Source organism: Lithobates pipiens, unplaced genomic scaffold (assembly GCF_037356315.1).
Source record: "Lithobates pipiens isolate NorthernLeopardFrog02 unplaced genomic scaffold, aLitPip1_a1.2 Scaffold_22, whole genome shotgun sequence".
NCBI classification, from domain to species: Eukaryota; Metazoa; Chordata; class Amphibia; order Anura; family Ranidae; genus Lithobates; species Lithobates pipiens.
The window spans coordinates 100,931,892-100,958,206 of NW_027507784.1; the positions used below are offsets into that span (position 1 = coordinate 100,931,892).

The window sequence follows — 26,315 nt, forward strand, 5'->3', positions numbered from 1 at the left end:
AAGACTAACCTATCTAGCCCCATAAAGAAGACATCGCTATACATACCTTTTTTGAAGCTGCTCCGGTCCAGTCTCCAGCGACGGAAGCTCTGCAGAGGACACAGCAGACAACGGCTGGGAAATGAATGGGGAGTAATGTCACCCATAGACTTACTATGGGGCTTCCGTTTTGGGCTGCCTCCACAGAGAAGCTGCCGCTGACAGCTCAGCGTGGGATCGGAGCGGAGCGGCTTCAAAAAAGGTAGATGGTGGATGCCTGTAGATTTACAGATTTTAGTGTTAGGATAAACTTCTACGTTAAGGTAAAAAGCTTCTACCTTTAGGACCACCTTAAGTTTATATTTTCCAGTGACTCTCCATAGTCCATGGATCAGAATCACACAGAAGCTAATGGTGTTTCAGTCTCTATATGCAACAAGAAGGAGTGGCACTCACCATTATATATACTGTATATGGGGGGAGGTGGAGACTGGAGTTTTAAGGGAGGTTGCCATAGGCGATCCCCATGCATTAATCTCTATCATTTCCAAGTAGAAAACAGGGTCTTGGTGCTTTCTTGTATATTTAGTCCACATATAAGTTGGAAAAGAAAATCTCACAAGGGTACTCTCAGCTTCACCTACTCTTGTGTAGCAAAGATCCAATATGATCCACAAGTGCCCTTATGAGACTTTATTTTCTTTCTATCTATCTTTCATTTGAAGTGAATCTAAATCCTAACTGAATGATATTTTTATTTCTGACAATATTCTTTTCACCTTTTTTCATCTTAGTGCAGCTTATCTCCTGCAGCCTCTTCATGTCAGCTTCATGTCTACATGTATGTACTCCAGCAGTTACTCTGTGTCTCTACTTAGGCTGGATTCACACCTATGCATTTTTTAATGCTTTTTGCATTTTGCAGATTTGGCACTGGCTATTGAACTTCATTTTTCTCGGCTCGTCGTATATGTTGTACATCACCGCGTTCTTGACGCTCAGAATTTCCGACAACATTTATGTGACCGTGTGTATGCAAGACAAGTTTGAGCCAATATCCATCGGAAAAATTTTGTTGTCAGAATGTCCGATCGTGTGTATGCGGCATAAGACTTCCAATTTGAAGAGAAGCCCTTTCTCTGGTTTTACAATGTAATAAATCTGGTCCAATCAGAAAATACACAGATGGATTTATTGATACAATGAAGATCATGATTTAGTTAACAAGTCTAAGTAGGTATAAATAGCAGTTTAAATAACATCTTGATAGATATGAGCTTTAATTAGTCTAGGCCCTTCTGATTTATTTTTAGTGGTGCTGTTAAATATAAAATATTTAATTGCTTGAAAAAATTGCCTAAACTCTCTGGTATCCTGTTACAGTAAACTCTTGGAGTATAATTGCTGGGGTTGATTTACTAAAGAACTCATTTGGAGTCTTGGTGAAATGGACCTGTGTTCATTTAAAACACCCTGGAATGTTATAAAACCTCTACTGCCCATGGCTTGATGTTTGAAGCAAACACAATTTTACATCACAAGTGTGAAAATATTCCTCAGTAAACCATACCAAACCTCTTTGGACTTCAGACCATATAATACAATGTAATTAAAAAAACAAACAAAAACAAAACAAACAAACAAAAAAAAACATAAACACTGGGTTGATTTACTAAAACTGGAGAGTACAAAATCTGCTGCAGCACTGCATGGCAGCCAATCAACTATCAGCTTCTAATGTCAGCTTGTTCAATTAAGCTTTGAAAATAAAACCTAGAAGCTGATTGGTTTCTATGCAGGGCTGCACTAGATTTTGCACTCTCCAGTTTTAGTAAATAAACACCATTGTGTACATGTTGTGGACTGGAGCTAAAGGATCAACCAGACAGTCTTATTGAGACTTGTAGTCCCACAGCAAAAAAAGGAGACACACCTACTGTTTTTGTTCTTACAATTACAGCATCAATAGGGCCAGTTTCCAAAAAACTATCAAATTGGATGGTTTATGGGGCAGAAATGTAACGTGCTTTCATTTTGCAAAGTGTATGTTTGCAAGAAAAATGTGTAATTGTTACTTTTTAATTGTTAAACATACAGCTTTCAAGTTACAATGTTTCACTGGGGAAAAAAAACACCAGAAGAGCCCTGTGTAAGTTCTCAGTGGGGAAAGAAGGGGTAAAAAACACCAGAAGAGCCCTGTGTAAGTTCTCAGTGGGGAAAGAAGGGGTAAAAAACACCAGAAGAGCCCTGTGTAAGTTCTCAGTGGGGAAAGAAGGGGTAAAAACACCAGAAGAGCCCTGTGTAAGTTCTCAGTGGGGAAAGAAGGGGTAAAAACACCAGAAGAGCCCTGTGTAAGTTCTCAGTGGGGAAAGAAGGGGTAAAAAACACCAGAAGAGCCCTGTGTAAGTTCTCAGTGGGGAAAGAAGGGGTAAAAAACACCAGAAGAGCCATGTGTAAGTTCTCAGTGGGGAAAGGCTGACCATACATTATACAATTTTCCTTTAGATTTACAAAAGGTCAAAAATCAACACATTCAATTTGTATGCAATTAGGCAGGCCCTTGCACTACACAGTTGAAAGTAAATTTAAAGGAGATTGAATAAGAAAAGTGTATAATGTAGGTTTGTGAGACTGATGTCACCTGTGTAACTCTGTGTAGTAGTAGGGAGCAGCAGAGGAGATTTCCGAAAACTGATGCAGCTTTGCATAGTAACCAATCAGCTTCCAGGTTTTATTATCAAAGTTTATTTGAAAAAGCTGAAGTTGGAGGCTGATTGTACACTGAGGAAGATTTACTAAAACTGGTGCACACAGAATCTGGTGCAGCTTTGCATAGTAAACAACTGTTAAACCGCATTTTTCAATGGAGCCTTATGTTAACTTCAGATTTAAATAAAAACACTAAGAGCCTGCTATACTTTTTTTTTTTTTTTTGCACTGACTGAAAGGTAAGAACTATAAAACAGTGGATAGAAAAGTATTTAATTGCTGTAATGATACACCTCTTTTCAGAAACTCTTAATCTTTTTTTTTTTTTTTTTTTATATAATGTAATATAATATGAAAAAAAATATATAAGTATAACAAAGAAAATTGTACCTATAGATATTGCAGAATATGGACTTTATTTATGACCTCAATTCGCTTATTACGGTACATGATTATTTGAAAGGGTTCATTTGCTAAAAAAGTTAGGAATGTTCAGCTATCAGAATACATAAAGTTATGTTCATTTTGACTATCCCATGTGTGTAGATAAACAAAAAAAAATAAAAAATTCTGTTCAAATTTGATTGGAGAGTAAACAACATCATCCAAAGTGAAAACTCCACTTATTTAGTAAATCAACCCTAAAATATTTTTAGTGTTGAAAAATAAGGGAACATTCTAATTTTCATCTTTGCTCTTTTGACCAAAAAGGTGTAATTAATAATATAATGCAGCAAAGCCACGCCACCTGACTGCAATGTTTGAATATCCTTGGAATCAGCTATATATATCTTTTTTTTAAAGATCCTTATCCAGATGTTTTGGGTTTACTGCATTATGTATAAAGTGACAATTATTTTTAATGGAGTCCAACAATAAACATGGCTAGAATATAGATCCTTATCATGGTGTATTTGGTTTACTGCCATATATAAAAAGTGAACATTATGTTTAGCTTAGTACAACAATATTTAAACATGACAGTTGCATGGCTAGAATAAGGCCTTATTCACACAGCCTTATGCCAGATGAAGGCATTTTAAATGAAAATAAAATAAAATAAAGCACAAGTATTCACTGATCATTACATAGGGACTTTTATGCTAGAAAAACAAATGTATAATAAGATCAGTCAAATTATTTATTTATTTACACCTGTGTGAATGAAGCCTAAAGATCCACGTCTTTTTATATTAAAAAATATTGAGGGAATTGTTTTGATTTTAACTTAGCTCTTACAACCATATAATTATATATAAATTAGTTATAATGCAGTAAAACTAACACACCAGGATATGGACCTTTAAAAAGGTGACAATTATTTTAGCTGAGTCCACCCATATTTAAACATAACAGCCACATGACTAGAATAAGGATCCTTATATATTATATATATATATATATATATATATATATATATATATATATATATATATATATATATATATATATATATATATATTTTTTTTTTTTTTTTTTTATTATTACAAAAATATTGTAAAGAAAAGTTCTAATTTTTAACTTAGCTCTTACAACCAATGAATTATATAAAAATAGTTATAATGCAGTAAAACTAAGACACAAGGATAAGGATATAAAAAAAAAAAAAAAAGACGACAATTATTTTAGCTAGAGTCCACCCATAAACATGACAGTCACATGTCTAAAATAAGGACCCTTATCATTTTTATGTTTTAAAAAATTGTTGTAAAGAAAATTTCACATTTTTATTTCAGCTGTTATAGTATAATATAGTACTGACAGCCCAGGATAAGGATCCTTATAAAAAAAAAAAAAAAACACACACACACAAACAATTACACATATTTGCTAAGAACAGCTAAGGTAAAGTGTAGAACTTTTTTTTTACATTTATTTTTTAAACAAAACAAAGGGTAAGAATCTTTTTTCTGGCCATGTGACTGTCATGTTTGAATATGATTGGACACAGCTAACATTAATTTGCACTTTTTTTTCTAAATATTGGAAGTAACCCTAACACATAATGATCTTTAGTCTAGCAATGTTTGACTGTGGTTGGACACACCTAAAAATAATTATCATTTTTTGTATCTATATTGCAGTAAACCAAACACACCAGGATAAGGATCTTTATTATATCTATGTAACTCTCATGCTTAACTGTATTTGAACACAGCTAAAAATGATTGTCACTTTATTATTTATATATTGCAGTAAACCTAACACAAAAGAATAAGGATCTTTAAACAAAAAAAGGGGGAATTATGTTTAGCTGATTCCAAAGATATTTAAACATTACAGTCAAATGATTAGAATAAGGATCCTTTTTATGTTAAACAAAAACAATTGTAAAAAAAAAGGTCTACTTTCTATCTCAGCTGTTATAGTATAATATAATACAGCAAAGATAACAGTGCAGGGTAACGATTTACAAAAAAAAAAGAAAGAAAGCCAAACAATTAGGCATCTTTGGTTAGAATTGCTAAGGTAAAAAATAGAAAGTTTCTTTTACATTTTTTTTAACATAACAAAGGATTCGAATTTTTATTCTAGTCATGTGACTGTCATATTTGAATATGCTTGGACACAGCTAAAAATAATGGTCACTTTTATAAATACTGATGTAAGCCTAACACATCAGGATAAGGGATTTTATTCTAGCCATGTGACTGCTGTGTTTAAATGTGATTGGACCCAGCTAAAAAAAAAAAACAATTGTCACTTTGTTATATATTGCAGTAAAGCTAATACACCAGGATAAGGATTTTTTTTTATTCTAACCTAACACACCAGGATAAGGATTTTTTTTTATTCTAACCTAACACACCAGGATAAGGATTTTTAATTCTAACCTAACACATCAGGATAAGGGATTTTATTCTAGCCATGTGACTGCTGTGTTTAAATGTGATTGGACCCAGTTAAAAAACAATTGTCACTTTGTTATATATTGCAGTAAAGCTAATACACTAGGATTAGGATTTTTTTATTCTAACCTAATACACCAGGATAAGGGATTTTATTCTAGTCACGTGACTGCTGTGTTTAAATGTGATTGGACCCAGCTAAAAAACAATTTTCACTATGTTATATATTGCAGTAAAGCTAATGCACTAGGTCGGATTAGGATTTTTTTTATTCTAACCTCATACACCAGGATAAGGATTTTTTTTTTCTAACCTAATACACAAGGATAAGGATTATTAATTCTAACCTAACACATCAGGATAAGGGATTGTATTCTAGTCATGTGACTGCTGTGTTTAAATGTGATTGGACCCAGCTAAAAAAAACAATTGTCACTTTGTTACATATTGCAGTAAAGCTAATACACCAGGATAAGGATTTTTATTCTAGTCATGTGACTGCTGTGTTTAAATGTGATTGGACCCAGCTAAAAAACAATTGTCACTTTGTTATATATTGTAGTAAAATGAACACACCATGATAATGATTTTTATTCTAACCTAACACACCATGATGATTTTTATTCTAACCTATCACACCAGGATAAGGAGTTAAATAAATAAAGAATTATTTTTTGCTGGTTGCACAGACATTTATACATTACAATCACATGGGTAGAATAAAGATCCTCCAGATAAATCTTTGTAAATTGTGTCTAAAGGCTCACAAAGCTTTGTTTATCAGGGATCGGTAATGGAGTGGAGCTCACACTATAGATCTTCATATCCAGCACACGTAGACAAGCTGCTCAGCAAGACGAACAGGCTCTCTTGTGCCAAAGCTTTTTTTTTTTTTTACAGCAGGAGGGTGCGAGAGGGCGTGGCGGTGACGTCACCCGCAGACCAGACCGAAAGTGTCTCTGGCGCCAGGTCTGTGCGGTGGGCGTGGTCCAGTCTGGAAGCCAGAGTCTTCCCTGATTGATTCATGACCCGGCCCCGCCCACTTCCGAGACCACAATTTATGGCAGAGGGAAATCAATCAAACCTCTCATAAAACTTCTTGCAGGAAAAAAAAACAAACAAACAAAAAAAAAAAAAGAGATCTGCACTAGACAAGAGTGGATCTCCTTTCTACACGCAGGGATGAAGAATGGAAATAAAGAAAGGTGATCAGATTTACATCAAAACAATATTTTATTTTAAATAGCCTCTTCATAAAAGAAAAGAAAAAAAAATATGACATGGATAAATTGTATCCAAAATAAATAACCTTTGTTGGTGAATTCAGTAGCATGGGATTGGATGAGGAATAACACAAAATAATAATAATAATAATAATAATCATTGTACACAGGGAATGTCAGGGGAGAAGACAAAGAAAACTGTACAGCAGATTACAGTCCATGCAGATCAGCCCTGCACGGGGGTGGCGGCTTCTCTTTTTCTTTTTCTTTTTTTTTATTAAAAAAGATAATTTAAAACACGGCTTCATATATCTACATATAAAAAAATCATCTTTTACCATTAAAAATGAGGTCATCCAAAAAGGCACCTAATCCAAAAAATGAGTCATCTGCTCGGGTGATTCGATCAACTGTCATTGGAACGCGGGAGAACGATCGGAACCGCCCGACAGAACGCGGCTCCTCCGCTCACAGATCGCCATTATAATCGGCCAATGGGAATAGATTGCTGGGTATGCTGAGAGTTGTGGACATTATAATCGGGCAATGGGAATAGACTGCTGGGCATGCTGAGAGTTGTGGTTCCACCATAGGGCATTATAACCAGTGAATGGGAATAGATTGCTGGGCATGCTGAGAGTTGTGGTTCCAGGGCATTATAATCGGGGAATGGGAATAGATCGCTGGACATGCTGTGACTTGTAGTTGCAGCACAGGGCATTACGATCAGGGAATAAGAACTGATTGCTGCCCATGCTGCGACTTGTAGTTCCAGCACAGGGCAATCAGTGAATGGGAACTGATTGCTGCTGGGGATGCTGAATGTTGCAGCCTTTCATATTCAGAGAATAGGACAGATTACTGGGTATGCTGACGCTTGTAGTTCCAGCACATGCCATTATAATCAGTAAATGGGAACAGATTGCTGGGTATGCTGAGACTTGTAGTTCCAGCACGGGGCATTATAATCAGTAAATGGGAAAAGATTGCTGGGTATGCTGAGACTTGTAGTTCCAGCACAGGGCATTATAACCAGTGAATGGGAACTGATTACCAGGGATGCTAAATGTTGTAGCTTATCATAATCAGGGCGTGATACAGATTACTGGGCATGCTGACACTTGTAGTTCCAGCACATAGCATTATAATCAGTAAATGGGAACAGATTGCTGGCTACGCTGAGGCTTGTAGTTCCAACAGCACAGGGCATTATAATCAGTAAATGGGAACAGATTGCTGGGTATGCTGAGACTTGTAGCTCCAGCACAGGGAATCATAACCGGGACATTGGAATTGATACTCTGCAATAAAATGTATTTTTTAAATCATATTCATTTTTTTTTTTAAACAATATCAATTTTTTTATGTCATTGCTGCCTACAGCCTACTAATAAACATTTTCTATTTCCCCGGCCTGTTTTAAGTGGCTCAGATAATAAAACATATAACAAATAAAATAATTATTGAGTTATAATCCCAATCATTTTCAAAGCAGAATAACAGAGTTGGATCGTCTTCATTGCGCACGATTGCTCGGCTACACGTGAGATTTTAAATCGTTTAGCAGCATCGAATTAACCCTTTGTTGGCAGCTGCCTCCTTGGCAATTGGCAGAGAAGGCGATGATCGGATGCTGCTAACCTGCTACCGATTCTCACCCAGTATTTGATTATTTGGGCCCTGGTGCTGAGAGCTGCAGTTTAGGAGGGAGGTGGGGGATCAGTGCTGCAAGACACAACAAGGGGTCGTCCTTCCACGGTGGGTTCATCAGATCACCGGCAGGGTATATGAATTGAACCTGAGGCCACCTCGGATCGGTGACACAGAAAGTAAGAGTTCTCCCGGGAAATGAAGGGGGTTATTCGCAGCTTTGTCAGTCCGTCACAACCCCCTCCCCCGCGGTGCTCTCTAGAAGATAGTCCCCGCTGTCACCGCCGGACTGCTGTGGTGATGGAGGTGATGCTGAGGCTGCTGCAGGATCGGGCTGGACTGGAGGTGTGTGGCGGGGTTGGACGATTGGTACCAGGAGTAGTTGCCTAGGAAGGCACTGGGGCTGGAGCTGGGGGGCTGGATGGTAGGGCCACTGCCGGGCCCCTGTAACCTCTGATGAGCTCCGAAGTCCCATGACACTGCAGAGGGGGGCGGGGAGTGACAACCGGGGGACTCGCTGCCAGTCGGGAGCTGATCGCTGGGCAACTCTCCGCTCTTCCACAGCTTCTTAAACTTGGATCGCCGGTTCTGGAACCAGATCTTCACCTGGGGGGGCACAGGGGAGAAAGCAGGGGGGTTACATTATGTCCTACAATGGATGTTTAATATTTACATGTCCCACAAATATATCCAATCATTTAATATATGTCCTATAATAAGACATGTCCCACAAATTCATCCAGTAATTTAATATATGTCCTACAATGGATGTTTAATATGTCCTGAGACTACATGTCCCACAAATATATTCAATAATTTAATATATATCCTACAATGGATGTTTAATATGTCCTAAGACTACATGTCCCACAAATATATTCAATAATTTAATATATATCCTACAATGGATATTTAATATGTCCTAAGAATACATGTCCCGCAAATATATTCAATAATTAAATATATATCCTACAATGGATGTTTATTAATTCCTATAATAATACATGTCCCACAAATACCTCCAATATATGTCCTACAATGGATGTTTAATATATACATGTCCTACAAATATATCCAATCATTTAATATATGTCCTATATATACACATGCCCCACAAATGCATCCAATAATTTAATATATATACTACAATGCATGTTTACTATGTCCTAAGACTGCATGTCCCACAAATATATCCATTCATTTTATATATGTCCTACAATGGATATTTATGTCCTATAAAAATACATGTCTCACAATAGATATTCAGACATTTATGTCCTTTAATATATGTCCTATAACGGACTTTCAATATGTTCAATACATATCCAGTAATATGTCGTACAATGGATGTGCATCATGTCCTGTAATAACATACAGTATGTCCTGTATATCCTATAATATATAGCCCATAATATTTGTCAGACAACATATGGCCTATAATATATGGCGTATAATGTATGCTCATTAATATATGTCCAGCAATACATGGCCCATAAACATAGGTCCCATGATATAAGGCCTATAGTATATGTCCTACATATTATATAGCTCATCATATTTGCCCCACAATGTATGTCCTATGATACTATGCCCTACAATGTACGTACAATATTATATGTCCCATATGTATGGCCTACAATATGTCTATTAATATATGTCCTACAATATATGGCCCATAATATACGTCCCAAAAAGGATAACACATTATATATGTCCCACAATCGATGTCCAATGATTTTATATATATATATATATATATATATATATATATATATATATATATATATATATATATCCCATCATGAATGTTCCACATATACCAACATATCACTGGAAGGGAGGAGGTGTATTTTCACATAACTAGGAACATTCGACAATGTAGATGAGTCAGTCTCTAATCCTAAAATATTTACATATCAAACCTCATATATTACACGTTCTATAGAAATATATGAGGCTCATATAGCTGCATGAATTAGGAATAAGGAACAAAAGGTTAATTTGTTCTGCAATATACGATTTACTTTAGAATTCAAATAATTTTATATATATATATATATATATATATATATATATATATATATATATATATATATATAAACACATACACTATAAATAAATGTTATTATTGATGGCAGTGCAGTCATTAATATTCATAGCCTAACAATAAATGAAGCCTATAAAATACATACAATTAATGACAATATATTGTGCTTTATCTGGCCGGTACTGACCTGTGTCTGGGTCAGGCCCAGCGATGCTGCCAGCTCGGCCCTCTCGGGCAGTGCCAGGTATTGGGTTTTCTGGAACCTCCTCTGCAGGGCGGCCAGTTGGAAGCTGGAGTAGATGGTTCTGGGTTTGCGGACTTTCTTGGGCTTCCCATTGACTATCCTGACCTCAGGCTCGCACTCCTCCTTCTCTGTAACACAATAATGGATGAAGGGGGTAAGAGGGGCACACCGGGCACAGAGAGGGACACACCGGGCATAGAGAGGGACACATAGAGCACCATCAGATAATGAGGATTTAGTAACACAGCTAACACACCGGGAGATGGAGACTTCCTTTAAGAAAAGGATAATCTTAGTTGAGGGTGATGAGATATCAGTCATTTGGCTGGAAATAAAGATTTTTAACTTTGTGCAAGCTTTTTGAATTGACCCCAACGTGTGGTATATTATCTATTTTTTTTCCCAGTCATGTGTTTGCTGTGACCAGTGACAGATGACAGCTGGGATGTTTGGGATGTTGGGTGATGTTCAGGACTCTCTGGATGGGGGACCTGGCTGTGATGTGAGAATTCTGGCCTCTCTGCATAAGGGTTCTGGGGTTATGTCCACATTCTGGGCTCTCTGGATGGGGTCCTGGTTGGAGGGTGACGTCTAGATTCTGGACCCTCCGGTTGGGGAGGGGGGTGTCCAGGGGGATCTGAGGTGATGTCTAAAATAAATTCTGGACTTTCTGCTGGTGGGAGGGGGGGGGGGGGGGGGTGATGTCCAGATCCCAGGCTCTCTGGTTGGGGGGTGATGTCCAGATTCTGGGCTCTCTGGCTGGGGGTTGATGTCCACATTCTGGTCTCTCTCTGGTTGTCTGGTTGGGGGGTGATGTCCACATTCTGAGTTCTCTGTTTAGGGGGTGATGGGCTCTCTAGTTGGGGGGGGGGGGGGGGGCGATGGGCAGATCTTGGGCTCTATGGATGGGGGTGATGGGCAGATCCTGGGCTCTATGGATGTGGGCGATGGGCAGATCCTGGGCTCTATGGATGGGCAGATCCTGGGCTCTATGGATGGGGGTGATGGGCAGAGCCTGGGTCAGGATGGATGGGGGTGATGGGCAGAGCCTGGGTCAGGGTGGATGGGGGGTGAATACAGAAGTGTGTGTGTGGGGGGGGGGGGGGTATGTTCTCACCTGGTTCGTTGTGTGTAGGGGAAGGGCTTGCTCCGTAGGGTCCATAGGAGGTGTAGGAGCCGTTATAGGCCAGGTCGTAGGACTTGGCAGAGTAGGAGATCCCGTTGATGGCGGTGGTATGGAAGGGATAGGATCCCAGCTGTCCATAGGGTGAGCCCCCTCCGCAGTGTTGCTGTTGCTGGTTGGTGTAGTAGCTGCTGTCGGTGGCGGTGGAGACGGGCAGGGTCGGGGACTCCTGGGACTTGTGCAGGCTGTGATAACTGTTGGAGGTCATCTGGGTGCTGTGCATGTCTGACACCAGGCTGTCAAACACTCCGGTCATGGTGTAGAGAGGGGAGATCTCGGGGGTCTCTGGGGGGAGCAGGGAGGATGGGCGATGAGTGCAGAGTTGGGTATGGCGCCTCAGTAAGCTGTAGAGGAGTGGAGTGGTCAGTGATGAGGCTGGCAGGGATCTGGATGCAGCATGTTCCCCTGTAGAGGAGGAGAATCCCGGGGCTGGTTCTGGAGGGACAGGCGGCCACCGATCACTGCAGATTGTCTGCTCCTCTCTGCTTCAGCGCCAGGCATTTAACTCCAGTCATGTGACTGCCAGCTACGTCACCTAGCAACGGCCAATGAGCGCCGACGTGTGGCCAGGGTCTCGGGGTTCTGCCCCAGGACAGGAGCTGCCCCTCCCACTTGTTGCTCCGGAGCCTCCTACACAGTGGGAGTGGGGGAGGGGGAGGAAACTCATTGCGAGTCCTCAAAGTCCCACAACACAGAGCTGCCAGAAGCCTGATTGTTCTGTGACTCAGGGAGAGAACTACTGACACCCCACTGTCCATGGAGCCTAGGCACAGGGGCACCCCACTCTACCCTTTACAGTCACTGTCCATGGAGCCTAGGCACAGGGGCACCCCACTCTGCCCTTCCCAGTCACTGTCCATGGAGCCTAGGCACAGGGGCACCCCACTCTGCCCTTCCCAACCACTGTCCATGGAGCCTAGGCACAGGGGCACCCCACTCTGCCCTTCCCAACCACTGTCCATGGAGCCTAGGCACAGGGGCACCCCACTCTGCCCTTCCCAACCACTGTCCATGGAGCCTAGGCACAGGGGCACCCCACTCTGCCCTTCCCAACCACTGTCCATGGAGCCTAGGCACAGGGGCACCCCACTCTGCCCTTCCCAGTCACTGTCCATGGAGCCTAGGCACAGGGGCACCCCACTCTGCCCTTCCCAACCACTGTCCATGGAGCCTAGGCACAGGGACACCCCACTCTGCCCTTCCCAACCACTGTCCATGGAGTCTAGGCACAGGGACACCCCACTCTGCCCTTCCCAGTCACTGTCCATGGAGCCTAGGCACAGGGACACCCCACTCTGCCTTCCCACCCACTGTCCATGGAGCCTAGGCACAGGGACACCCCACTCTGCCCTTCCCAACCACTGTCCATGGAGCCTAGACACAGGAACACCCCACTCTGCCCTTCCCAACCACTGTCCATGGAGCCTAGGCACAGGGGCACCCCACTCTGCCCTTCCCAGTCACTGTCCATGGAGCCTAGGCACAGGGGCACCCCACTCTGCCCTTCCCAACCACTGTCCATGGAGCCTAGGCACAGGGACACCCCACTCTGCCCTTCCCAACCACTGTCCATGGAGTCTAGGCACAGGGACACCCCACTCTGCCCTTCCCAGTCACTGTCCATGGAGCCTAGGCACAGGGGCATCCACTCTGCCCTTCCCAACCACTGTCCATGGAGCCTAGGCACAGGGACACCCCACTCTGCCCTTCCCAACCACTGTCCATGGAGTCTAGGCACAGGGACACCCCACTCTGCCCTTCCCAACCACTGTCCATGGAGCCTAGGCACAGGGACACCCCACTCTGCCCTTCCCAACCACTGTCCATGGAGCCTAGACACAGGAACACCCCACTCTGCCCTTCCCAACCACTGTCCATGGAGCCTAGACACAGGAACACCCCACTCTGCCCTTCCCAACCACTGTCCATGGAGCCTAGACACAGGAACACCCCACTCTGCCCTTCCCAACCACTGTCCATGGAGTCTAGACACAGGAACACCCCACTCTGCCCTTCCCAACCACTGTCCATGGAGCCTAGACACAGGAACACCCCACTCTGCCCTTCCCAACCACTGTCCATGGAGCCTAGACACAGGAACACCCCACTCTGCCCTTCCCAACCACTGTCCATGGAGCCTAGGCACAGTTTCAGGGAATTGTTGGAGGAGAACTATCTTCCTGATTTCCCCCTTTTCCTTTGAGTGGGGGACCTGGCAGGGTTGTCCCCTTCCCCTGGATAAGTATCTGCCTGTATTTTTCAGCTTTGAGGACACCATTGATCAGGACCAAATTTACTACACCATTTGTAGAAATGCAGCCCCAAACTTGCAATGCCCCCCCCCCCCCCCCATGCTTCACTGTTGCCTGCAAACACTCAGGGTTGATTTACTAAAGGCAAATAGACTGTGCACCTTGTGATTGCTCCAGAGCTGAGTAAATGAGCAGAACCTCTGCTGACTTCCATCATCCAATCATGTGTAGGCAAAAAAGCTTCCCCCCCCCCCCTTGTATGTGATTGGGTATTTTTTGTAAAGTGAAGCTTCCCCTCATTCACTAAGTTCTGTAGCAACCGCACTTTCAAAGTGCACGGTCTATTTGCCTTTAGTAAATCAAGCCCCATAAGTTCCTTTTATCCAACACATGGCATTTTATATCAGCTTTTTTTTTTTTTTTCTTGCATGTGATTGGGTATTCTTTGCAAAGTGAACCTTTCATCTGATTTACTAAGCTCTGGAGCAATTGCAATTGCAGGGTGGAAGTGCACTTTGCAAGGAGCACAGTCTATTTGCCTTTAGTATACCAACCTCTCATGACTGTAGTGTTCTCCAGCCCTTCACAAACAAACTGCCTCCTGCTACAGCCAAAGATTTCACACTTTGACTCATCAGTCCAGAGCACCTGCTGCCAGTTTTATGCAAAGTCGGAGGTGTGGCTTTTTAGCTGCAATTATCCATAAAGACCACTCCTGGCCAGACTATATAGTATATAGCAGTGATGGCGAACCTTGGCACCCCAGATGTTTTGGAAATACATTTCCCATGATGCTCACCTACACTGCAGAGTGCAAGAGCATTATGGGAAATGAAGTTCCAAAACATCTGGGGTGCCAAGGTTCGCCATCACTGGTATATAGTATATGGGTGTAGCTGAGTCACACTGTTTTCCACCAGTTCTGGGCTGATGGCACCGCTGGACATCTTTAGAGGTTGAAGAGAAGTAAGCATGAGTCTTTCATCTGCTGCATATAGTTCTCTTGGCCGATCACTGTGTCTACGATCCTCAACATTGCCTGATTCTTTGTGCTTCTTCAAAAGAGCTTGAACAGCACATCTTGACACCCCAGTCTGTTTTGAAATCTTTGCCTGGGAGAGATTTTGCTGACGGATAACAGTGGAACCTTGGATTACGAGCATAATCCGTTCCAGGAGAATGCTTGTAATCCAAAGCACTCGCATATCAAAGCCAGTTCCCCATAGAAGTCAATGGAAACAAAGATAATTCCTTCCGCATTGACTTCTATCACATGCAATACTGCATGTGGCCAGAGGTGGGGGTGCCAGAGACCCTCGGAAATACTTGGGGACAGCTTGGCTGAACTCAGAAAGGCTCGGAAACACTCGGGAACGGAGTGTTTCCGAGTGTTTCTGAGTATTTCCGAGTGATTTTGAGTATTTCCAAATTGCTCCGAACCATTTCAAGTGTCAATGGCACCCCCGAACTTCTGGCCAAATGCGGTACTGCACCTCCTTAGCTTGAATTCTGCTCGTTATGCAAAAAAACACTCGCAAACCGAATCAGAATAAAAAAAAAAGTTGCTCGTCTTTCAAAACGCTTGTTAACCTTGTTACTCCAAGGTTCCACTGTATACCTATCTTGTGTCTTGTTGCTGTGGTCAGTCTTGCTATGGTGCATGACCTGTGACATGAAATTGTCTTCCACAACCTCACCTTAGTAGCAGAGTTTGCCTTTTCCTCACTCAGTTTTATGCCTCCTACACGGCTGTTTCTGTTTTAGTTAATGACTGTTTCAGCCTACATATGACATTGATGATCATTAGCGCCTACTTGGTATAATTGGTTAATTGGTGAATCTAATCCTACAAAATCCCTGACTTTGTGCAAATGTACAAAGTGTGCAAGTGTAAGGCCCCTTTCACACCGTCGGACTGTTCAAGTCCGCCTGTCAGTTTTGATGGCAGACCTGAACGGGTGCTCCATGCTAGTCTATGGAGTGACAGATGTCATCGTTGACATGTCCGCTGACATCCGACCCTGTCCGATATGCTAAAATCAAGCGGATGCCCCTACGTTCACATCCATCTCTGGCGGATAGGATGAGATGTGATGAAAACGGACATGCTGTCAGTTTTTGTCCGATCTCTCCATAGTAACTAGTGGAGCTCAACAAGCCCCTCCCCACTCAGTGAGCAGACAGGGACCTGTCATCTGCCGGCTCAGCAGAGATCAACAGAGAGATCTCCCACTGAGCTGGTGGACAGAGGCGGACTCCGAGGCAGCGCATGCGCCTCGTGAGAATGAAGCCTAAGAACTGATGCTGGTTTGAAGCCAAAGGGTAATCACACCAAACATTGATTAGATGTATATTTTTCTTCTGTTTGCTCACTTTGCATTTTGTAAATTGATAAAAATAAACAATTAAAAATGTATATTTTTGAAAGCATTCTTAATTTACAGCATTTCTTCACACCTGCCTAAAACTTTTGTACTGTACAGTACACTTTTTTTTTATATCATTGCGCCTTGACATACCGTATGCTTTAACTTCTTAAGGACCGCCTCCTGCACATATACGTCGGCAGAATGGCACAGCTGGGCACAAGCACGTACTGGTACGTTGCTCTTTAAGTGCCCAGCCATGGGTCGGGAGCGTGCTGGCGCGCTCCTGACCCGGTCCCGAGCTCTGTGACCGTGGCCGCGGGACCAGCGAACCCGATCGCCGCTGGTGTCCCGCGATTGGGTCACAGAGCTGAAAAACGAGGAGAGGTCTGTGTAAACAAACCTCTCCCTGTGCTTCCTACTGTGGCTGTCACCGATCTTCTGTTCCCTGTTATAGGGAAAGACGATCAGTGATGTCACATGCCAGGCCACGCCCCTACAATTAAAAAAATAACGTCACACATAACCCCTCCTCGCCCCCTAGTGGTTAACTCCTTCACTGCCAGTGTCATTTACACAGGAATCAGTGCATTTAAATAGCACTGATTGCTGTATAAATAAAAATGGTCCCAAAAATATGTAAAAAATGTCCGATGTGTCCGCCATAATGTCGCAGTCACAATAAAAATCGTTGATCGCCGCTATTACTAGTAAAAAAAAAAAATATTAATAAAAATGCTATAAAACGATCCCCTATTTTGTAAACGATATAACTTTTGTGTAAATTAATCAATAATCGCTAATTGCGTTTTTTTTAACCAAAAATATGTAGAAGAATACGTATCGGCCTAAACTGATGAAAAAAATGTTTTTTTATATATTTTTTGGGGATATTTATTATAGCAAAAAGTAAAAAATATAATTTTTTTTTCAAAATTGTCGCTCTATTTTTGTTTATAGCGCAAAAAATAAAAACTGCAGAGGTGATCAAATACCACCAAAAGAAAGCTCTATATGTGGGAAAAAAAGGATGCCAATTTTGTTTGGGAGCCACATCGCACGACCGCGTAATTGTCAGTTAAAGCGTATTGCAAAAAGGGGCCTGGTCCTTTGGCTGCAAATTGGTTCGGGGCTTAAGTGGTTAAAGTCATGGTCAAAAAATATGGTGGAGCTCTCCATCAGGTAAGGGACTGCTAGACTGTAGAAGTCTTGATAATCACATGCTTGGACATCAATTTTAGAAAACACGAAGAGATCACGCAAATCTGCAATAAAAAGAAATGTGTTTATTGATGTAAAAACAGTTTAAAGCAGAACTTTACCCATAACAACTTGATAAACAATAATGTTCTTTTGCAAGGAACATACATTCCATATTAATAATTATGCCACCAACATTAGTGTGTGTTGTACATTGCCTCCAGCATTTCTTCTGTTTCTTTTTGCTGGAGGCTGCCATTTTACTGAAGCTCAGTATAGTATATGATGAACCTGATATTATCATAGAGAGTTGCAGTATAAAAAAAATGTGATCACTGTGACAGCCAATCACAGTGCTCACATAATCACTGGTCCTTCCTGTGCAGACCCCATTAAAGGGATGGGCGGGAAGGGGTTAAATTCCATGCAAAACTACACGTCCACCTAAGGCTCCCGTGCCTACAGGTGGACAATGCTGCTGCTTCAGTGCACGACTAACAGCATTGTCACCCTGTAAAAAAAGTGAAAAAGTTATGGATCTACTGGGAGGGCCAACCGGTAACCAGAGAACAGAACCTATGATCCAGAGGTTCTGTGCTCTGGTGAAAAACTGGGGTAGGTTTAAAACGAATGCACACAGAATCTGGTGCAGCTGTCCATGGTAGCCAATTAGCTTCTAAGCTCAGCTTGTTTGGCAATAAAACCCGGAAGCTGATTGGTTTCTATGAGCCTGATTTTGCACTCTTCAGCTTTAGTATATAAACCTCGCTGTATCATATAAGTCATTTAACTTTTTGCCTATTGCTACACTTTAAATGTGACTGCTTATTGGTTTTCTCTGACTAACTGCATTCCCTGAATGATCAACTGTCATTCGCTAAGCATACTTTGCTGTTTCATATTTTATTTAAAATACTCTGCAAACGCTGTTTAGTTAGAATGCTACACTATATTACCAAAAGTATTGGGACACCTGCCTTTACACACACATGAACTTTAATGGCATCCCAGTCTTATGCCCTGTACACACAGTCGGACTTTCCGACGGAAAATCGTGTGTGGGCTCCATCTGACTTTTTCCGTCGGAATTTCCGACACACAAAGTTTGAGAGCTGGATCTAAAATTTTCCAACAACAAAATCCGATTGTTTAAATATCCGATCGTGTGTAGATAATTCCAACGGACAAAGTGCCACGCATGTTCAGAATAAATTATGAGACGAAAGCTATTGGCTACTGCCCTTTTTTTAGTCCCGTCGTACGTGATTTACATCACCTCGTTCTGAACGATCGGATTTTCCAACAACTTTGTGCGACCATGTGTATGCAAGAGAAGTTTGGGCAAAAATCCGTTGGAATAAATCCAACGGATTTTTTCATCGGAATGTCCGACTGTGTGTACAGGGCATTAATCCATAGGGTTCAATATTGAGTTGGCCCACCCTTTGCAGCTATAACAGCTTCAGCTCTTCTGGGAAGGTTGTCCACAAGGTTTAGGAATGTGTCTATGGGAATGTTTGACCATTCTTCCAGAAGTGCATTTGTGAGGTCAGGAACTGATGTGGACAAGAAGGCCTGGATCGTCTCCACTCTACACACAGTCGGATTTCCCAACAGAAAATGTTCGATGGGAGCTTTTTCTCGGAATTTCTGACCGTGTGTATGCAAGACAAGTTTGAGCCAACATCCGTTGGAAAAAATCCATGGATTTTGTTGTCGGAATGTCCGATCAATGTCCGATCGTGGGTACGGGGCATAATTCACCTCAAAGGTGTTCTATTGGGTTGAGGTCAGGACTCTGTGCAGGTCAGTCAAGTTCCTCCACCCTAAACTCACTCATCCATGTCTTTATGGACTATGCTTTGTGCACTGGTGCACAGTCATGTTGGAACAGGAAGGGGCCATCCCCCAAACTGTTCCCACAAAGTTGGGAGCATGAAATTGTCCAAGATGTCTTGGTATGCTGACACCCTAATGCCCTGTACACACAGTCAGAAATTCAGATGGAAATGGTCCGATCGAATTATGTTATCAGAAAATCCGATCGTGTGTGGTCCCTATCGGACTTTTTCCGTCGGAAATTCTGCCGGAAAAAATTTGAGAGCAGGATATCAAATTTTCAGACAAAAAAATCCAATCAGACTTTTTCCAATTTTTTAGATATTATTCCGATTGGACAAAGTGCCATGCATGCTCAGATTAAATTACGAGACCAAAGCTATTGGCTACTAGCTTCAACGTAGCCCAGTGCAACGAACGAACGTCATCACGATCCGAACAATCGGATTTTCCGAAAACTTTGTCCGACCATGTGTATGGAACACCAGTTTTGGACAAAATCCAGATGTTGTCGTCGGAATGTCCGGCCGTGTGCACAAGGCATAAGAGTTCCCTTCACTAGAACTAAAGGGCCAAGCCCAACCCCTGAAAAACACCATAATCCCCCCTCCACCAAATCATTTGGACCAGTGCACAAAGCAAGGTCCATAAAGACATGGATGAGCAAGTTTGGGGTGGAGGAACTTAACTGGCCTGACCTTAACCCGATAGAACACCTTTGGGATGAATTAGGCCTTTTTGTCCAACATCAGTGCCTGATCTCACAAAATGCGATTTTGGAAGACTGGTCAAACACTCCCATAGACACACTCCTAAACCTTGTGGACAGCCTTTCCAAAAGAGTTAAATCTGTTATAGCTGCAAAGGGTGGGCCAATTCATTATGGAACCTTACGGACTGGGATGCCACTAAAGATCACGTGCGTGTAAAGGCAGGCGTCCCAAAACTTTTGACAATATCGTGTATATTTTATGGTTTGTCCCTTCAAATAAGTAACATGAATTGGCATTGCATAAACATATAGAGCAACATAATACAAAGATAGGATTCAACTCAAAGGTGATTAGGACATTACATTCTTACAACATTTAACCCAACACAACGCGGTAATTATGGGAGTACGGGTAAACATACGGTCTTGCGTTAATGCCATGGTGCGTTGTGGGTAAACAGTTATACCCAATATTCTCCCCTAAGTCAGGCAAAGTAAAGTGTGAAGTGAAATTGAAAGGTTACACATTTTTATTACATTTTTATATCATTCTGTATAAATTGTAATAAAAAGTAAAAACCAGTTAACAATTAGATGTTTAATTTTAACAATACAGTATTTTTATACCATAGACTGAAATTCAATGCCTTATAAAACATAAGAGAGAGACGATTTCCCATCAAACTGATTCATTCTCTATGTTAAACTTCTTGATTATATCAATGTCATTTCTATTTTGATTCTAGCTTGCTTTATTTGATTAAGTCAAGATACAATGTATCAATTGTTATAAGTCCACAGTGACAGGTTCTGCTACAACCATTGATACATTTATTTTCATAATAACAATGAAAGCACATGAAATGGAACATTATTTCTTTTACAGCCAGTCAGTTTGGCTATTGGAGGACATTTGTTTTCTATGGCTCTATTCACAGCTTTGCAGGTGCAACAGTGTATGTGTGTTTTTGTTTGTGCAATTTTTGCGCATCACATTTCAGGGCAGTCCATTCATTTCATGGCATGAAAAATGACACAAAAGTGGTGCCTGACCCTTTTTAAAAAAAAAATTGTGCTGCATCAAAATGCATGGTGCACTGTTATCATGTGTTTTGGTGCACACCAAACTGTGCGTATTAGCAAAATGCATTGGGGTGCCATTAAGAATTTATGGCACTGCCATGCACCTTTCAAAAGGGATGCACTTTTTTTGGGCATTAAGGGAAGTCGCGCAATCTTTCACACATTCCCGCAACGCACAATAGTAAACCTATCCTTATGCCGCGTACACACGGTGGGATTTTCTGATGGGAAATGTTGCATGTGAGCTTGATGGCAGAAAGTTCAACTGTGTGTATGCTCCATCAAACATTTGTTGGTGGACTTTCCGACCAAGAAATGTTGGCTAGCAGGTTCTCAAATTTTCCGCCAACAAAACCTTGTTGTCTGAAAGTCCGATCGTGGGTACACAAGTCCCAAGTCACAAGTCAATGCTCGGAATCAAGCAGAAGGAGCCGCACTGGCTATTGAACTTCCCATTTCTCGGCTCGTTGTACGTCTTGTACGTCACTACGTTCCTAATTGTTGGCCAACATTTGTGTGACCGTGTGTATGCAAGACAAGTTTGAGCCAACAACCTTCAAACAAAATTCCACGGTTTTGTTGTCCGATTGTGTGTACGGGGCATTAATCATCTTCTCAGGAAGGGACTTGGAACAATTTGCATGCGTTATGCGTATCAGAAAATTTCAGTAGCAGTAGATCCTAGATAAGACATACGTATAAAGGAGGCCAATTAGAAGGTGGTGGGTCATGTAAGTATTGTTGGGAGACCACCATCTAATGTCTATGGGTAGATTGTGCAAATGAATAGCCTTCCTATAAGGGCCAAGTTCCTCTCTTTATATTTTCTGCCAGTGACATACTTGCTGTAATTTCTTTCTATTGTCACTGAGATTTCATTTCCTTTCTGGCCATGGGTGATCTGTGCACAAAACATTTGTTTGTATGACCCATCGACACAACCTTGATTTGATGTGTCAGTCATTCCACACAGTGAAGCTTACATCAACCTCAGGAGGGAAATTTGAAGACCATGCCTTGTGTTTATTCTGGACCTTATGAGAAATAGAGAGAATTCTAGAGAATAGAATAGAATTATAGAATTACAGAAATACCTAAAATGACATAAAAATCTGAAGGAAATGTTAAAGGGGTAGTAAAATCCACTTTGTGAGTTTTACCTACAGGTAAACCAATAATAAGGCTTACTTGTAGGTAAAATGAATATCTCCTAAACGTGCACCGTTTCGGAGATATTCACACTGCATGCTGCCGGTGACTTTACCGGCGCATGCGTCCAGAAGGTCCAACATACCGCGCCGGACCTTCAGAGCATCGTACCGTAACTGAGGACTCCCACTCATGCGCAGGAACAACATCATGGCAGCTCCAACCACTCACACAGCTGGAGTCTGTGAACCCAAAAAGAAGACCGGGGGAGGATGGAAGCCCTCTTAGCAATGACAGCGTACCTGTGGATGGGTTCGTTTTAAAGCGGAGTTTTGCAGCTTTTTTTTTTACAAATACTGCAGCTGTTGACTTTTAAAATAAGGACACCTACCTGTCCAGGGCACCAGTGATGTTGGCACCCAAAACCGATCTATCCCTCGGCTGACCGGTGCTGCCGCTGTCATCTTTGGTAAGGGAATCAGATTCCCTACTGCGCATGTGCGACTCGCGCTGCACTATCCCACTGGTCCCCGCTGTGTTCTGGGACCTGTGTGTCTCCCAGAAAACAGAGCTGGGGCGGAGAAGGGGCTGGAAGTGGCGTATATACGTGGGTGGCTCAGGTATCTATGAGCGGAAGTGGGAGCAAAATATCTGTATTAGACAGGTATCTGCTCCCCCTCCCCCCGAAAGGTGCCAAATGTGACACTGGAGGGGGGGAGGAACCAGAAAAGCAGAAGTTCCATTTTTGGGTGGAAATCCACTATAAGGTAAGTACTTCATAATGTGCTAGTATTCGATGCATACTAGCACATTACGGTATAATTTGTTTATTGCAGCCGTTATAAAAGCATATATCTGAGTACAATCTAATAAAGTACACCTATTTTTTCATTTGCTAGGGAAGAGTTTTCATTTAAATAGGTCATCAAAAGCTAATGGTAAAGAACTTCTATTCGTGTTTAATCAGCTTATTTATTCCTTAAAACTAATTTTTATCATGCAATATGCAACTGTTGGTAGACGGATGTGATATGGCCTGAATGATCTTTGTTATATCTATATCTGGTAGTCTTGCCCTGCGTAGTGTCCTGAGAAGAATCTGATCAATAATAGGCCACCCCTGACTTTTGAAGCCACCCAGATACTAAATGGCCAGCATAGAAGATGCTGTCATATGAGGGCCACAATGACATGGGTGACGTTCTTGTACCATTACTTCTATTTCGATCCATGTCAAATCTTGGTATCTGTCAGATCTGGCTTTCCCTATAGAGAATTTGTATCTTAGAAAAGCTGCAAATTAGATATAATAATAAGTTGTGTCACAATCTGTCAATTTATAGTCTCCTGAAAGCAGATCTAACTCCTGGCGGCTGCATTTAATGAAATTTTTTCGGTCAGAACATTTTCAGAAAGAAGAGAAAATACTGGTTGATCTTGCTAGAAATCCAGGGTCATTTTCACACCCCAGGAGCTAAAAAGAAAGCACAGACATCCTTATTTTTCTTTTGTGAGCTACAACTAAAAACGAAAACTGGTCCCAACAATCCACCATATAATGGAGATGAACTAACACATGTTTAAAGTCCAGCCTGTTTAGAACCATTGCTCCTTACATTGATACAATGGAGAAATGAGCGTAGCCATGGACAGAAAGCGTGTTCTCTACCAGGTAATAAGAAATGTCATTTATTTTAAAAGGAAACAAATGCAGCAACCCCATCTAAGGACTGTTCAACTGCAATACAATTAAATGTTTGTTTTTGAATTTTGATACACTTTAACTGTTGCCTCAATCCATTATTATGAGACACGAGACACGTTCAAAAAACAGGTGACTGGCAGGAACTACCAATATCACAATGGGGGTTATTTAGGACAGGCAAATCCACTTTGCACTAGAAGTGCACTTGGAAGTGCAGTGGCTCTAAATCTAAGGGGTAGATCTGAAATGAGTGGAAGCTCTGCTGATTTTATTATCCAATCATGTGTAAGCTAAAATGCTGTTTTTTTTCCCTTGCATGTCCCCCTCGGATCTACAGCGATTTTACTTCGAAGTGCACTTTTAGTGCACTTTCAAGGGCACTTGTAGTGCAAAGTGGATTTTCCTTTAGTAAATAACCCCCTATGCATAGAAATAATGATATCTCATGACAATTTTATAAAAACAGTTCTCAATGCTTTGGTGCCCCTTGTTGGAATAGTGGCCAGAACTTTAGGCATGTACATTAAAGTGTAAGCCAAATGTTTAAGTATTATCAGACACATGTCTCTTGGAAACTCTATACCAGGGGTCTCCAAACCACAGCCTGAGGGCCACATGTGGCCCTTTGCGAGCCTTTATCCAACCCTTGGGGGACTATTCCTTCCACCGATTTGAGGCACTATTCCTGCCACTGACACCAACAAGGAGGCACTATTTCTTCCGCTGATACCAATGATGGCATACTATTCCTATTACTACTACTCCTGCTACTGACCACCAACCATAAGGCCATATTTATTCTCACTGATGCTGGGCCCAGGACATTTTCTGCCCCCACAGGCCATAATTCAGCCCTCCTAAAGTCCGAAGGACAATAAACTGGCCCTTGGTTTGAAAAGTTTGGAGACTCCTGATCTATACAAATAATAGACGTTTGAAATTTTGGTTCTTGCTATCACTTCTTAATGCTACCTGTAAATGCAGCAATCTTTGCCCTGTATTCTAATTGGACAGGGATAGGGCTGTTAATGTCCTGCCTAGGTGGTTGATTTACTAAAACTGGAGTGTGTATATTCTGTTGCAGTTCTGAATAGAAACCAATCAGCTACCAGGTTTTGCTTTGTAAAAGCTTAAAGAGGAACTGCAGTCTGCTCACATAATTTGTACTAAAAACATCTTTGCCATTCTGAAGCTTCCCTCCAACCACTTTGCATATTATTGTATATATACTATGATCTGGTGCTTGTCAAATATGCTGCAGAAATCTCCCTCCACTGAGTCTGGCTGCAAACATGTTAACTGTGGATAGCTGAAGCTGCTGCCTGTTCACTTCCTGGATTTACACAGATACACAGAGGCACACCGCCAGCTCTGCAGCTCTCATTGGCCCTCTTATGGCTCACCCCCCACCTTCCTGGCAAACTCTGACGAGAGTGTGAGAGCTGTGCATGATGTCATAAGCCTAGGCTTTTTACCAGACAAGAAACAGGAAGTGGGCTGTATAAGGTATTTACTGGCAGAAATAAAAATGTTTTACTATCCAAAGTTAAAACAACAAGGGCAGAAAGTTTAATAGATGGAAAGATGAAAAAATGACTCAAGTTCCGCTTTAATTGAACAAGCTGAAGTTAGAAGCTGATTGGCTACCAAGCACAGCCACACCAGATTTTGCACTCTCCAGTTTTAGTAAATCAACCCCTAAGACCCCTTTCACACTGGGGCGCTTTGCGGGCTCTACAGTGCTCAAAATAGCGTCTGCAAAGCGCCCTGAAACAGCCGCCGCTGTGTCTCCATCGTGAAAGCCCAGAGGGCTTTCACAATGCAGCAGTACGCTTGCAGGACGTTAAAAAAACTCCTGTAAGCAGCATCTTCGGAGTGCTGAAGGAGAGGTGTATACACCGCTCCTTCACCGCTCCTGCCTATTGAAATCAATAGGGCAGCTTGGCTATACCGCCGGCAAAGCACCACTGCAGCGGTGTTTTCCAGCCAGTTTCACCGCTTTTTCAGCCGCTAGTGGGGGTTAAAACTGCCCGCTAGTGGCCGAATAGCTCTGCTAAAAATGGTAAATTGGCGCTAAAAATAGCACAGTTTTACTGCCGGCACTCACACCGCCCCAGTGTGAAAG

General features: G+C 41.9%; 1 protein-coding gene across 1 annotated transcript; it reads right to left on the reverse strand.

Moving 5' to 3' along the window:
* Positions 1-6,751: 6,751 nt before the first annotated feature.
* DLX2 (distal-less homeobox 2) lies at positions 6,752-12,381 on the reverse strand. Its single transcript, XM_077448005.1, has 3 exons — positions 11,819-12,381; positions 10,645-10,829; positions 6,752-9,016 (listed from the first exon to the last, which is right to left on the reverse strand). The coding sequence occupies exons 1-3, from the start codon at positions 12,138-12,140 to the stop codon at positions 8,669-8,671; spliced, it is 855 nt and encodes a 284-aa protein (XP_077304131.1). The 5' UTR covers positions 12,141-12,381; the 3' UTR covers positions 6,752-8,668.
* Between the last annotated feature and the right edge of the window lie 13,934 nt (positions 12,382-26,315).

Bases quoted from the DNA above. Each gene is read 5' to 3' on its own strand.
- DLX2 (XM_077448005.1), bottom strand. From the start codon at position 12,140: ATGACCGGAGTGTTTGACAGCCTGGTGTCAGACATGCACAGCACCCAG. The intron at 10,830-11,818 runs GTGAGAACATAC...ATTGTGTTACAG, and splicing joins CCCTACACACAACGAACCAG to AGAAGGAGGAGTGCGAGCCT. The intron at 9,017-10,644 runs GTCAGTACCGGC...GTGCCCCCCCAG, and splicing joins TGGGCCTGACCCAGACACAG to GTGAAGATCTGGTTCCAGAA.